General features: G+C 36.3%; 1 protein-coding gene across 2 annotated transcripts in view; it reads right to left on the reverse strand.

Moving 5' to 3' along the window:
• ADAMTS6 (ADAM metallopeptidase with thrombospondin type 1 motif, 6) overlaps positions 1-13,596 on the reverse strand; it is a 134,316-nt gene that overhangs the window by 82,381 nt on the left and 38,339 nt on the right. For both annotated transcript variants that reach the window (XM_010005365.1, XM_010005364.1), the window contains exon 7: positions 1,116-1,159. In XM_010005365.1, the coding sequence (XP_010003667.1) occupies positions 1,116-1,159 (44 nt within the window). The remainder of the gene's footprint in view (positions 1-1,115; positions 1,160-13,596) is intronic.

Genomic DNA, 13,596 nt, shown 5'->3' on the forward strand with positions numbered 1-13,596 from the left:
CACTCTTTCAAACTGTCTTATTTTAACACTTGCAAAGACAGTTCTATGACATTGATATTGACAATCTCTTCAGTATTGTCTCCTTCACACACAGGTCAAAGAAAACTAGTTACACTTAGAAATTCATCTGCACCTTTTACCTTATAGTAAAACATGCTGTGGATATTGTTCATACTTACAGGAGGCAAAATTCTGGTACCTATCCCCATGTAAACTACATCCCTGTGCCAAAAGCATTGTGTTGACTTGAGGAGGACTTTCAGAAAAAACAATTTTGAGTTAAAGCTATCAAAGCATACAGCAATACAGGGAAAGACTAAGGGAAAATTAGCTACGATTCAAAAAAGCATTAATAATCTGAACTAGCCACATTAAAATTGCATCTTTAATTACTTCTGAGAAAGAGGCTTATGAAAGGACGTAGATTTTTTTAAAAAAAGGTTCCATGAGTCTTTGAACCATATCTCTTTCCTATACTGAGGCACAATGGAAAAAGCTACACTACAGTAAATAAATAACTTTTGATGATAAATTTAGGTATGGAGAGAACAACAGCTCTTCAATCTGCACCTAAGGTTGCTATGTGTACCTCTGTATTGTCAAAGCATTGTTTTAAGGAGTTTGAATGTTAGTGTGATTTGTACCACTGTGGCATTTTTCTCTAAGTCTGTGAAAGGAACAATCTGAAGCTGTCCTCCCTGTGTACAATAGAGCAACAGTATAAACCTCAAAGCCTGTTTCTTTTGTAAGGTCTTTTATTATTGTTTGGTTTTTCACTTTCCTGAGGTCTTTTACTTGTTAGATCACGGAGATAGGTTAAATGAAAATAAGCAGTAAGTTCTCTTCTGAAAGAAATAAGTTAAAGTAATCTGATAGGTTTTATCAGAATTACAGCTGCCAGAAACGAAATGCACAACAGCAGCTTACTTCATTTAAACTTCCAGCAATGTATCAAAGCCGAAGAAACCTAGATTACCTTTTCTTGTTCATGTTTATAAAACTGCAGAATTTTGAAAGCATAAACTTAAAAAGGTCTTATCAGCCAATAAATCAAGAGCTGAATATGAAGAAAGGACATGGCAAATACAAGCTGAAATTTCTCTTTATAATCTTACCTAGTGTTCCACATGGCTTGTTTTTGTAAGTGCAGATATCATATCTGTTAAGGAGAAAAAAAAGTAAATGAAATATGTCAGATGATCAAATTTGTAAAATGTTTTGTATATTTATCACATATCTGTATCATAGTTCAAGTTGTCAGACTGCAATCAGCTTAATTATGTGCAGCCAGCTGGTGTCAGCATTTTCTAGACTCTGGTGTAAAGCGCAAGCGGCTGCGCAGCCACTGCCACTGGCCTCGGGCCAGGGGGACACCTGCCAGCAAGAAAGAAATGGTTAAGGTGGGTCTCCCTAAGCACTGGCTCCATAAAGCAGTCCACCCTGCTGTTACGAAGTCACAGCAGCATGTCTATCTACAGACTGCGACTGACTCGAGACACTTAACTTGTACTTTTTGAACATAATTGGAATCCTCTTACATCCTCATGCTTGTCAACTAAACAACACTAATTGTAATGCCTACTATTCAAACTTTGATTCTAACTGAAAACTACAATGCTCAATTATTACGCCAACACTTAAATTAAAAATCTTATGGGCTGCTGTTATAGTTCCCTTCTCATTATCTTCCAATGATTCTATGTGTCTTGTGAGTATGCTACAACCGACTAAAATGAAAAAAACGTTTTTGTAAAAGGCTAAATAATGCCTTCAAAGGAGAATTTTCATCACTATACATGCAGTCCTTCAAATACAGAAGCTCAATGAGGTTTTGTGCAATTAACACGTAAGTATCTGGAGCTGAAAATGGAATGAAAAAGGTTTTCTGTAGCACCACTACAAATAGCAGTGGTCATGCAGCAGTTAAGACATTAATTACACCTTCATATTTTGAATATGCAATCCTGTAATATGGCTAGTGATGCAAGAACACCCCTACAAACGCCTTTGATTTTCAAGGATTTAAATTAATTTTCTTGCAGCATGTTTCAGAGGATTTTCTGTTCTTCTGAATGGTGATTGAAAATGGTGAGAGTGAAAACAAAGATTAAAAGACAACATCTCTACGCTCTGTTCTTTAGTTGCTAATTTTAGGCCAACAGAAATTTCCATTGAAAATAACCTAAGGACTATTATACAACAGGACCCTAATCACAAGATACAAACCTTTCAGTGCTAAAAGAGTTAAGGTCTGTCTGTCAACTAAATCCATGGACAGAATAACAAAGCTTAAGATTTGGAACAAATCCAGTAGACTCTGCATGTAGACTGCTGTGACCACATGGAATTCCTATGACTTTTAAAGGTACTGAGTGCAGAGCAGTTAGTGGGATTAAGCTCTAATTTTGAACATAAATGTTCATATGCACTCATCTCATCAAGGTGGTTAAAACTCTGCCATCCCGTATGTACATAAAGCTCTCACTGCTTTCCCATTTGCTGTTTGAAGCAGGAGAGGTAATTAAATCAACATTCTTATCTAAAATGGGTTGGGATTAATCAGGTTTTGTATGTCACAAAGCTTTAAGATTACATAGTTACAGATAGAAAGAAATATTTTTACTGCATATTTACTGCCTTTTACACAGCTAAGGAAGCAAACTTCTTATTTTTGCATTTAGGACAGAGCCTGAACCTAATCCTACTGAATTTCATGCAAAATAATTCCTCAAAGAGAGCAGATATGACTTAGGCTTATTTAGTAAGAAAACTAAAGCATTCTCTCATTCTTTAAAGTGCAGTTTAGAATTTAACACAAGAAAGTCTGAGCAATACACAGGATGTAGTGGACTTCTAGTATTTTTTTACTATCCCATGTTAGTAGGAAATAAACAACTAAAGGCATACATCCTCAGATAAAAGGGATGATTAAGAAGAAAGCCAGGTCAATTACACTCAAGTAAAATGAGCTTGCAACTTGCCCTTTTGGCCTAAATCTGCTTACTGTCATACAGGTATGATTCTGATATTACTCCTCACATTCAGCTTGGTTTCACAGGAAACTGTGATAGGACAAAACACTTAATTAAAGTCCCTTGTTCCTGTTATATCTTTAAAAAACGAAGACCATAGTGTCTTTCTGTTCATGCTGGATAGCAAGTATTCTTCATTGTGCATAGGCTAACATTTGAAAGAAAACGTGATAATGAAACTTAAACTAGATAATAAAACTAAAGAATACATAATTTTATTTTCCAATAAACTAAATTATCTTTGCAATAACATTGCCAGGTAGTAACTAATTATGGCTTCATTAACAATTCAGATTTTATGGGTAATAATTAATTTCCTGTATGAAGCATTCAACACTTTCATGACTCAAATGAGTGAAAAAACTTGTTAAGTTTTCAATGTCCATACTTTGCCTACATCACCTTCCAGCTCCATTTTTTTCACTTGTTTTCCTTTCATATGGATGGTTTCTACTCAGTATTCATCTGAAAGCTCTTAACATTTTTATGTACCCAACTGCTAGATTCCATCATTTGCTTTTGTACATGACAATCAAATCAGTCTAATTTGGGGTTTTTTTGGGTTTGACACTATTTCACCTAACTTCATTTTGAATTTCCAAGGAATACATTTAATCCACAGATATGGTGCTCAAAAATGCTCAAGACCATAGAGTCAATTCTTGCCATATAGGAGCTTCCAGCCAAGAAATGCGTGAAATGACAAATCATCCAAATTACCCATGAGATTGGGATACTATCCAGAGGGACCTTGACAGGCTGGAGAGGTGGGCCAGTGACAACCTCATAAGTTCAACAAGGCCAAGTGCAGGGTCCTGCACCTGGGTCAGCACAACCCCAGGCACAAATACAGGCTGGGGGAAGAATGGCTGGAGAGCAGTCCTGAGGTGAAGGACTTGGGGGTTGTAGTAAATGAGAAGCTCAACATGAGCTGTCAATGTGAACTGGAATCCAGAAAGCCAAACGCATCCTGGGCTGCAAAGTGTGGCCAGCAGGGCCAGGGAGGTGATTCTGCCCCTCTGCTCTGCCCTGGTCAGACCCCACCTGGAATACTGTGTACAGGTCTGGGGCCCTCAGCACAGGAAAGACATGGAGCTGTTGGAGAGGGTCCAGAGAAGGGCCACGAAGATGATCAAAGGCCTGGAGCACCTCTGCTATGAGGACAGGCTGAGAGAGTTGGGGCTGTTCAGCCTAAAGAAGAGAAAGCTCCAGGGAGACCTTATCTTCCAGTATCTGAAGGTGCTACAGGAAAGCTGGGCACACCTGCAGGGCTGCTGAAGGGCTGCATCAGACAGGTAGAAAACACATTATTGATATGCAGCTGTCACTGACAACTCTGACAACACTGACAACATCAGCCAGAAGGAAACTGCAGATAGAGTGTTACGAGTTCAACACAATGGTCAGGAACTGGAGTGTCAGTAGCCTCTTGTCATATCCATCAAACAGGAAGTGTTAGTGTGCCCTGCAAGCGTACTTAAAAAAGAAAAATATCTAATCTTTTTTTGGCATGATAAGAGCATGGCCCAGCCTGAACTTACAGCTATACCACTGAATTAAAAAGTGAAAGGAATCACACCCCTGGACACTGAAATTCTGTTACCTGTATTATGAAACTATTGCTTTTTTAACAATTTGATGGACTTTTTTAAAAGCTCCTTGCACAGATTTGGCCCACAGCAAAGCTTAATCTTAAGAATTACCAGAAGAAGTTCAGAAAGTGGCTACACACAGTTGAACAGGCAAAACATGAAGCTACTCTGCTCTGGAGAAACCAGTTTACTAGTGTGAATGCAAGAACTTCTGTGTCAGTGGCCCTCAATGGCAGAAAAAAGTCACTGGCATGCTTATTGAATTTATTGGTGTAAATATAAGCTTTGGACTATGTCTTGAAAAACTTGTAGCTGTCTGACAGTCCCAACCCATTTCTAAATTATGGCAAATAAAAATGAAAAAACTGTGAGTAGACTGTAGTTGCACTATATTATTTTGCATACACATACTTGGCTATGACTAAAAAGTGGTTATTTTGTAAGTGCAGACAATATCACTAACGCGAGAGAATTATGTGGAAAAATAGTAATAAAATAAATACTGAGTTTTGGTCAGTTTTTATAAACTGCTTTTTAATCAGAATTCTTCAAAAGTTTATCACTCTTCAGGGAAGCTGGTCATTTGCTAGATTTGTTCAGGTCACAAACAGGAAGATTCTTTGCAACGCAATACTTCCTGATGTCTTTCTAAAAGCTTTACTGCAGCATATCCTTAGCCTTATACAACATGGTACACCACAACAGCATTCTGCCTTAAAATGAAGTACACATCTTACTTGGTTTCTTCCTCAAAAACCTCAAACCAAAATTAGCTATTTAAACCAAGGAAGGAAAAGCGTAATATACACGTTACATGACACTCAAAAGAAACACATTTTTCTACTATTAGTTTTCAATGTCTTTAAAACTGCCATAGATAACCGAAGTCTGGCTCTATTGGACTTTGTTCTGATTCTTAGCTTGAGTGGATAAATGAAATTCTGAGTTACTACTAGAAAAAAATATTACTGCTATAAGTTCTCATTCTCTTGTTTTATATGAAAATAAATATTTTAAATAATTGTACTGTAGGTGAAACATTGCAGTACTACTGCTTTTAAACCATCAGAATGGGAAAAATATACTACTTTCTGAGATATTTTTTTTAATGCTGTCATTTATCTTGTATCAATTTTGGGCAATGTAACATCAGAATAGCAGTCACAAATTTACCATGGTCAGTAGTAGTGCTGGTGTACTCAGGACCAATGTACACCGCTGACTTTGAGATTATGATTTAATAAAAGATTCACTCAACAAAAATTCCACCTGTAGTGTCTAAAAAAAAAATTCACATAAGTTCATGAAAAATACATCAACAGAAAGTTTTTTCTTCACCTGCTAATGTGTCATGCAAGCCTAAGCAGAACTATTGCAAAAGATACTAATTACATGAAAACAGAGTTTGTAAACAAAAATGGTTCCAAAGACAAGATGAAGACCCTGAGACACTTCTCAGCTTGACACATACCCAAGGCCATGATACACCACTTAAAACAACTGATAAAATGTCATTATACCAAAAATCAGGAGTAGTTTAAAAACCTTGTTATTTTGAGGAAATAATACATTCAGACTTTTTAAGCTTCTTGTGCTTTCTAAAACTACCTCCATTTATGTACATTTCTGGCACTTTTCAGGGTTTATTCTACAGCCATCCAGTCTAAAAGCATTCTTTTCCTGTGTAAGCCATGATCCTCATATAGAAATGTGCCCTTACTGACCACAGCAATAAGAGAAAAAAAGCAATGGAAAATACAGAATAACTTGTACTACAAACTGTTAGATCACTGCCTAGTTAAGTATCCAAGGCAGACACCTACTGAAACTTAGAAGAGCCCTAGTATTAAAAACAAAACAAACAAAAGAACTCAATCAACATCAGTACTGCTGACTGGTTCAGATATGACAACACAGAGCGAACTTTGCCTGTATCATAGTACTATCAAGTGAATAAAAATTAGGTAGCATAAAAATATAGGTAATTCCTTGCTAGCTCCTGAAGTATTGTTAACCTAATTGAAACTACAGAAAAGACGGAGTACTTCCCTTCCCTGGATTTTTCTTCTAATCTGAACCTTTCTGTAGGCCATACTCAGAATACACAATGAGGAAGTATCAGCTCAGCCGCAATATCATTAAGGCAAATGAACACTGAACAAACTCATTATACTATTTTAGTTGACAATACAGATGTCTAGAGACAGTTTAATAGGCAAACTCTAGCACTGAAGAAACAGTCAAGCACTTGTGTTCCTAAGGCCTGTCTCTTGCAGACCTTGGTCAAGCAATGTCATTTCACCCTCTGCTCTGCCTTGATTTCTCCATCATTAGAAGTTCTCTCTGCCTTCTTTCTTTTTTTTTTTTATTCTGTACCCAAAATGTACAGGCTTGCTGCTGTAACTCATTCCTCTCCCCTCCATGTATTTTCTTTTGTGATCCTCACTGAGCATAAGTTCCAGTAGAGATCTGGCTCCACAGACTAACAGTGACTGAGTGATGGTTTATCACCAACTGGCTTATACAAATAGGCCCATCCTACTATAAACATAATTTTGAGGGAAACCCACCCAGTAGTCACAGGAACATCAACAGGCTCAGCGGAGGGTAGCTACCCAAAGATAGATCTTGCTTCTTTCTACTTATACACACTGCACTACAATCTGTGATTCTGCATTTAACATCAGCACCCAAGCTAATTAAAGAGGTTTGACTGAGTGTTCAGTATATTGGCATCACCTTACTGATACCAGTATAGACAGTATAAATCATGATACAGATGCAGCTCCAGGCCTTCTAGCAGTTGTAGCCCAACCTCAGATTAATTCATCCTTCTTCTTTAGAACATGTTAATTCTATTTCAAACTAGGCTTTAGGTCCCCTTCAACACAGGCTCCTCAACCAGGCATCTTTCAACAAAATAGTTTTAAAATCCTTTATCTGGATAAACCATAGGTAGATATGCAGAAATTTGCAAATTAATTATGAAAGTAAGGCACAAAGCTTGCAAGCTGGAGACCATGAACCCATACAAATACTCAGAGTTTAAATATACCAGAACTACAAGGAGTGTTTCAGAATTTTCATGTGACATCTAATTTTTTTTCCCTGGGATCCACAGTAAAAAAATTTATATTAGAGTATCAGAAATGTAGAGCTACCGACCTGAGTGACAATTGTGACCTCACCACCACTGAGAGACAATTGAGAAATCCAGCATTTGCTCTATCACCAAAATGCAGGCAATAGGCAATACTTAACTTTCTTGTACCCTGTTCTTCAAAAGTGATTCCATAATTTTACTGCATTCTCAGTACTGAGCTGAAATTTAGATGGAGTTACATGGAAGTTATTAGCTAGCTAAAGCTGGCCTAGAGAATGGCACAGAAATTTCTCCATATCTACTCCAAGTATACTGCTAATAATTTTCCTATCAGTGCATTTGGGAAAGGCATGGCAACTAATACATAAAGCCCTTGTTCAAAGGATATTCTCACAAAGCAGCTCAAGCAGCTTGTGCTTTCTAAAGTGTGTCACTGCAATGAAGTCTGGGAAAAAGGAAAAGTAACAAAACTAATGACATAGTGGGGAATGATGTTTGAGGGCATCCTGCCACACAGCAGAATATATTATGCTAAACCATTTATAGGAAGCCACTAATCTAGACTCTTGGCAAGGGAAACACAACTAGCAGCTGTGATTACTAACAAAGTTATAGTTCTGCTCTACAGAAATACATTAAATAAATTACAGCAATAACATATTGCAAATATATTTGTCAGTTTTGCTGTGTATGTAGCGTGTCTTCCTTTTATAACTTTCTGAATATTTTAAATGGTTAGTTCACTAATCATCAGTCTCAACTCTCTCAGATCACACACATCTTTATACACAAAAGTCCACTTTATCGGCACTTACTCACATGGTATATGGGCTGAAAGGCTTGGTACTTGAATTAGGTTGCAAAGAGAAGTAATACATTAGGATCACAGCCACACCTGGTACACAATTAAGAACATACAAACTGCAACATGGGCCAGACTGAAGTCTGCACTATCCCAGCACCCAGCCTTCATAAAAATCTAAGATAATACTCAAGAAAGAAAAGCACCAGTGCAAGTAAAAAATTACCCCAGTGATTTTTGGAGCAGGTTGTTTTAAGACAGATGTGCTTCCAGATATTTAGTAACTCTCCACGGATTTTTATTCTGTTAACATGCCTAGCCAACCTTTCAATCTATGTATATATCCAGCTTCCATTAAGTGACCTGCCAAGGAGTTTCAACATGAGCTAACTCTTGATAAAGGGTTGCCTCTCTTCTCTTTGTTTTGAGCCTTTCTTCTGCTAAGTTTACAGGGCAGTCTCTAGTTCTTATGTATAAAGATGCAATGGATTAATGTTCCTTATTTATGCCCTCCACACAATCCATATCTTTGTAGATCACTGTTATGTCCTCCCAAATTGGACTTCTCCAAAATTTTATTCCTCTGTGTAAGAAAGTCTCATTTTGTTGTTTTGTTTAGTTAATGATTGTTTCTTCTCTTTTCCAAATCTTCTAAAACTTTGAGATAAGAAGACCAGAATAATGCAAACCATTCAAGATGAAGGCATATCATGCCAGTTTACTCAATAGCATGAAAAGGTTTTTTAGTCTTTTCCCAATAATTGTTAATACTTATTATACTGGATTAACAACATATATTTTACCTGTAGCATAAATCTTCTAAGTAGAATACTATTATCAAATAATAGGATCCAAAGAGGAAAGAAGAGTAGTGATTTTTTTCTTCTTTCTCTGCTTTATATTTTTACACAATTTCTGAGAAAAGGATTGAAACTCTTAAGCATGTACTGTTACTGTTATTTTTCCTGAATATGATGAGAACATTATGCCCTATGCTTGGGCTCAATTAAACAGTCACAAAGTATCTGGGTAACCATGAAGTTTTATTTACACAAAGAAGTGAATTTCAGTAGCTTAACATGGTAAATAAAGGCTTCTTCAGTCAATGGTTTAAATAAATCTGCTGACCTCTTTTTATGGTCAAAAAGAAAATTGCTTTTAAACCTGACTACTACAAAAAGCACTTCTTGTTTTAATGGCAAACCCAAATAATCTATTCCATGAGTTTGGTGTTTAATTCCATAAGCATTTGTTAAAATATATTTCAATAAAGGATTTATCCTCTTCAAGAAATGACAGTAATTAATTTAACTGCCAGTGCTTAAAGAACAATACAAAGACAATCAAGTGCTGCACTTCTGTGGTAGTTCTTTAGATGACATGTATAAATTCCAGAAAACAGGCTGCTGCCATGTTCTACAGCTAACAAATTTTGAAGCTAATGAATTTTGTAGACTGCCTGTGAACTAAGAGGACGAGAAATGACAGTGACAGAACAAAATTATGTCAGGAGCAATGACTGTTGTGTCAAAGATGTTAAGAAGTAGTGAATGGAGAATAACTCCAGAAGAAGAATAACATAATTGAGTTCTTGCCAAAGTTTGTGAGAGTGCATCTACCCAAACATTCCAAGACCTAAAGGAACTTAATTTGGTCTTCCTTTCTTAAAAATGTGCATGCAAATGGAAGACTTGCACTTTGAACTGATCTCTGAAGTTTGATTCAAAAGGAGGAACCCCAGCATCCAACCCAAAATGCATGTAAATCTCTGTTTTATCTTCTCCATACAGTACACAGTGGGAAGAAATACTTGCTCTACTCAAGACAAAAAAAAAATAATTGTGTGGAATATATTGTAGTTTTCTGTCTAGCATATTATTACAAATCATTTTAATGACAACATCAACTAACTGTTGTGAATGGATGGATGGCTGAACACCATGAGAACAGTAACTTACAATATTGGCTCTTCACAAACCACGTTACTCTTATTGTATGCAGGTTGGCATTAGTCAACAATGTCTGTCCAGACTGTCTGCACACATACATACTTCATTCATCATACCTTTAAGAATGTAAGAGGGAAGCACATGCAATTTTAATACTTCTTCCAACAAAGAATCACAGAAGACTCAGTAATTGCTGGGTAAGAAAACGGGCTGCAGCAACAGCAATCCATCTTGCAAGGGGATGCACCCGTCAGATTCCTTTCCCTGTCTATTAATTCTCCAAATTAGTCTACTAATTCTATATCAAAACTAACTGATTGTGAAAAGAATTCCTCACTGATTCTCTAGTTTTAACATTCCATACATTATTCAGGCCTTAATTTTGTAAACTAGTCTTATGAAGCTAACCTTTCAAAGCCCATCAAGCATTTAAAAAAAACAAAACCAAACCACACACACAAAAAATAATCAAAAAAAGAAAACCAAACCAAAACAAAAAACAATTACTGAATATTGAAATGAGACTATTAAAATAATCATTCCCCAAAATCTTACAAAATCGTAACTGCTGAGCTGACATGTTGCCTGTAATAAAGTAAGGGCGCTTGGAAAAATGCTGGAAAACATGAGGAAAATGCCAGGTTTGGGGTTGTTTTGTTTTGTTTTGTTTGTGGAGGTTTTTTTCGCAATGTATTAACAGTAGTTTCTGTTCTGCAAACTAGTCTGGCTCCTAATTTGTTCTGTTTTAGTTACTTTACTGTTTCTATTTATGTTAAGTGTGGCTTTATGCAGTAAATGCAAGTACTATAGAAATGTAAATACTTTGGTCAAACTCCCCATTCTGCTTGGAAGAACTTGTAAAAGCCTAAAGCAAAATATCTTAAGTAAAAAAAAAAAAAAGTAGTTATAAATTTTAAAAAAATTAAGATTGATACAGGTACTTAAGTTCCAGAGCTACTTAAAAGAATATGCAGAAGTAGAACTTCCTTGCAGTAATGCAGTGAGAAGGGAAATTCAGCAGTGCTAAGACTACAAAGAGCTAAGCATATCAGTGAAGTTTCTACCCCTAGCATAGCACTGCAGTATTTAGAATCTTCTTTTTCAGAAGGATTATATGCAGGAACAAAGTTCTCTTGATTGCCAGATAATCTGTTACCTTCATTCAAGATATAACCAAAAATAGAGTTGCAAAACAGCACAATTCTCCTGACCAACAGCATCTCTTTCTTTTGCCGTTGTTTGCTGTTAATATTTTAACCACTAAATAATAAACAATCTTAGCCAAAATATTACTAGAATAGCTTAAAAATCACACTTGTTCAAAGACCCATAAACATTTTCATGTTTCATGCCTTAATAGATTACATTTCACACATCTGAAAAATTTCTTGGTTTTGCTAGTGTTTGGAGTACAATCTCCTGTTCCCTAGTGTTTCCAAACATATTGTTCAGAATTGCATAATGTATTTCACTCCATTTTGGCAGGTGGTTGAAAGAGCTCAGAGGGTAGACATTTCTTCTGCAAGAATCTGGACAATGAATATCTGTCAGCATTACTTATGACCTTGCAATTTTTTAGCAGGACTAACTGTCCTAAAATTACAATATAAGCAAATACCTCTCATTTCAGCTAAATTAATGTGCAAGCTAAGGAACTGCCTGTACCTCTTCCTCCCTGTTTATCCAATCACTTAGCACTCCCTTTTTCAAGCTGCTGAGAGTAATAAATGAGAGATTTGCCATGGGTCTGGCTGAAGCAGCATGAAGGCCATCCAAATGCAACCTCACTGCTATCCAAACAGCCATGTTAAAAGGTCTGGAAAAGAATCATGTTCATCTGGAAGCTGACTGTGATCAGCTCTATAAAATACCAAGCTACACAGTTTTCAGAACACAACCTGAACAAAATGTTCAGAAATAAGTGAAATAATGATAATAGCCTAATTAATAATGAACACCTAATGCCCTAACATAACATTACAAATGTCTACAACAGAGATTTGACTCCAACAGGAGCACTGGATAGTCATGAAGTATCACCCTTCAGCAACAAAGTTAATTTTAAAACAAATATTTTTAAGTGCCCATATGGAAAAGAATGAATATTGGCAGTTTCTACCCTTCTAGTTCTGACACTAAAGAAACTTTTCTTCCTGCATAACTCTGAGCTTACTGACAAGGAAAGATGAGCTGAGTCAGCTTATTGTGCGAGAAAACAAGATTAAGTTGAGTTGTAGTATCTTGTTGGTACTTCGTAGTAAATTACTCATATGTCTCAGCTATTGCACAGACTCTAACATTTCTCTGGCCTCGGTGTTACTCTATGTAGGTCTAGGAGTCTTTCCACAAAAATCATTTAGGTCAACATGCTCTTAAAACATCAAAACAAATCAACTCCAAGTCATTTAAGAACTGCATCTCAACACTGGAAAGAACCTAAAAAATAAAACACATGAAAAAATACTTTAGTTATGTGATCTGAGCATTACTTCTTCTCCACAGACTAAGGCCATGATTTGCTACTCTAAAAGAACTCTTATATATCATCATTTTTTACTAACTAGCGAAGCTACATGAATTCCAGACCACCAAAATTATCTTGCTGCAAAACAGAAAAACCTTACTGCCAGTGTTTTGGGGTTCTTAAAATGACAACAGATCAACAGTTATCTGATTTTTTGCAAATCACTCCTAGATCTTTTCATTTTTTTTGACAGAATTAAAAACAGGAAGGGGAGGACAACCAAAGAAGTATTGGATTGCAAACAATTTAATATCTAAGGTTTTTTTATTTCTACTTTTTAAAGTATTCCTAATTTAATCTATTATTCAGAAGAACTAATCATAACTTGGTTTTACAGGGGAAAAAAAACCTCCACTTTTAGTCTCCCCCTTTATTCACATACCAGATTCTGTAATGCCAGAGCAAGGGTTTTCATAATACCTCTCCAAAACTGAAACGATACTCACGTTATCAAAGAGCATGAATATGTTTGCACAGTCTGACTGCTAAAACAATGCCAGACACTCCAACAACTTTTGCAATATGGACATGTATCTTCTTCTACCTGAAGAACCACTATGACAAAATTCAAGATACTCCCTGAGAGTTGTCCTG

The sequence above is a fragment of the Chaetura pelagica genome, unplaced genomic scaffold (genome assembly GCF_000747805.2).
Source record: "Chaetura pelagica isolate M959 unplaced genomic scaffold, ChaPel_1.0 scaffold37, whole genome shotgun sequence".
Classification (NCBI taxonomy): domain Eukaryota; kingdom Metazoa; phylum Chordata; class Aves; order Apodiformes; family Apodidae; genus Chaetura; species Chaetura pelagica.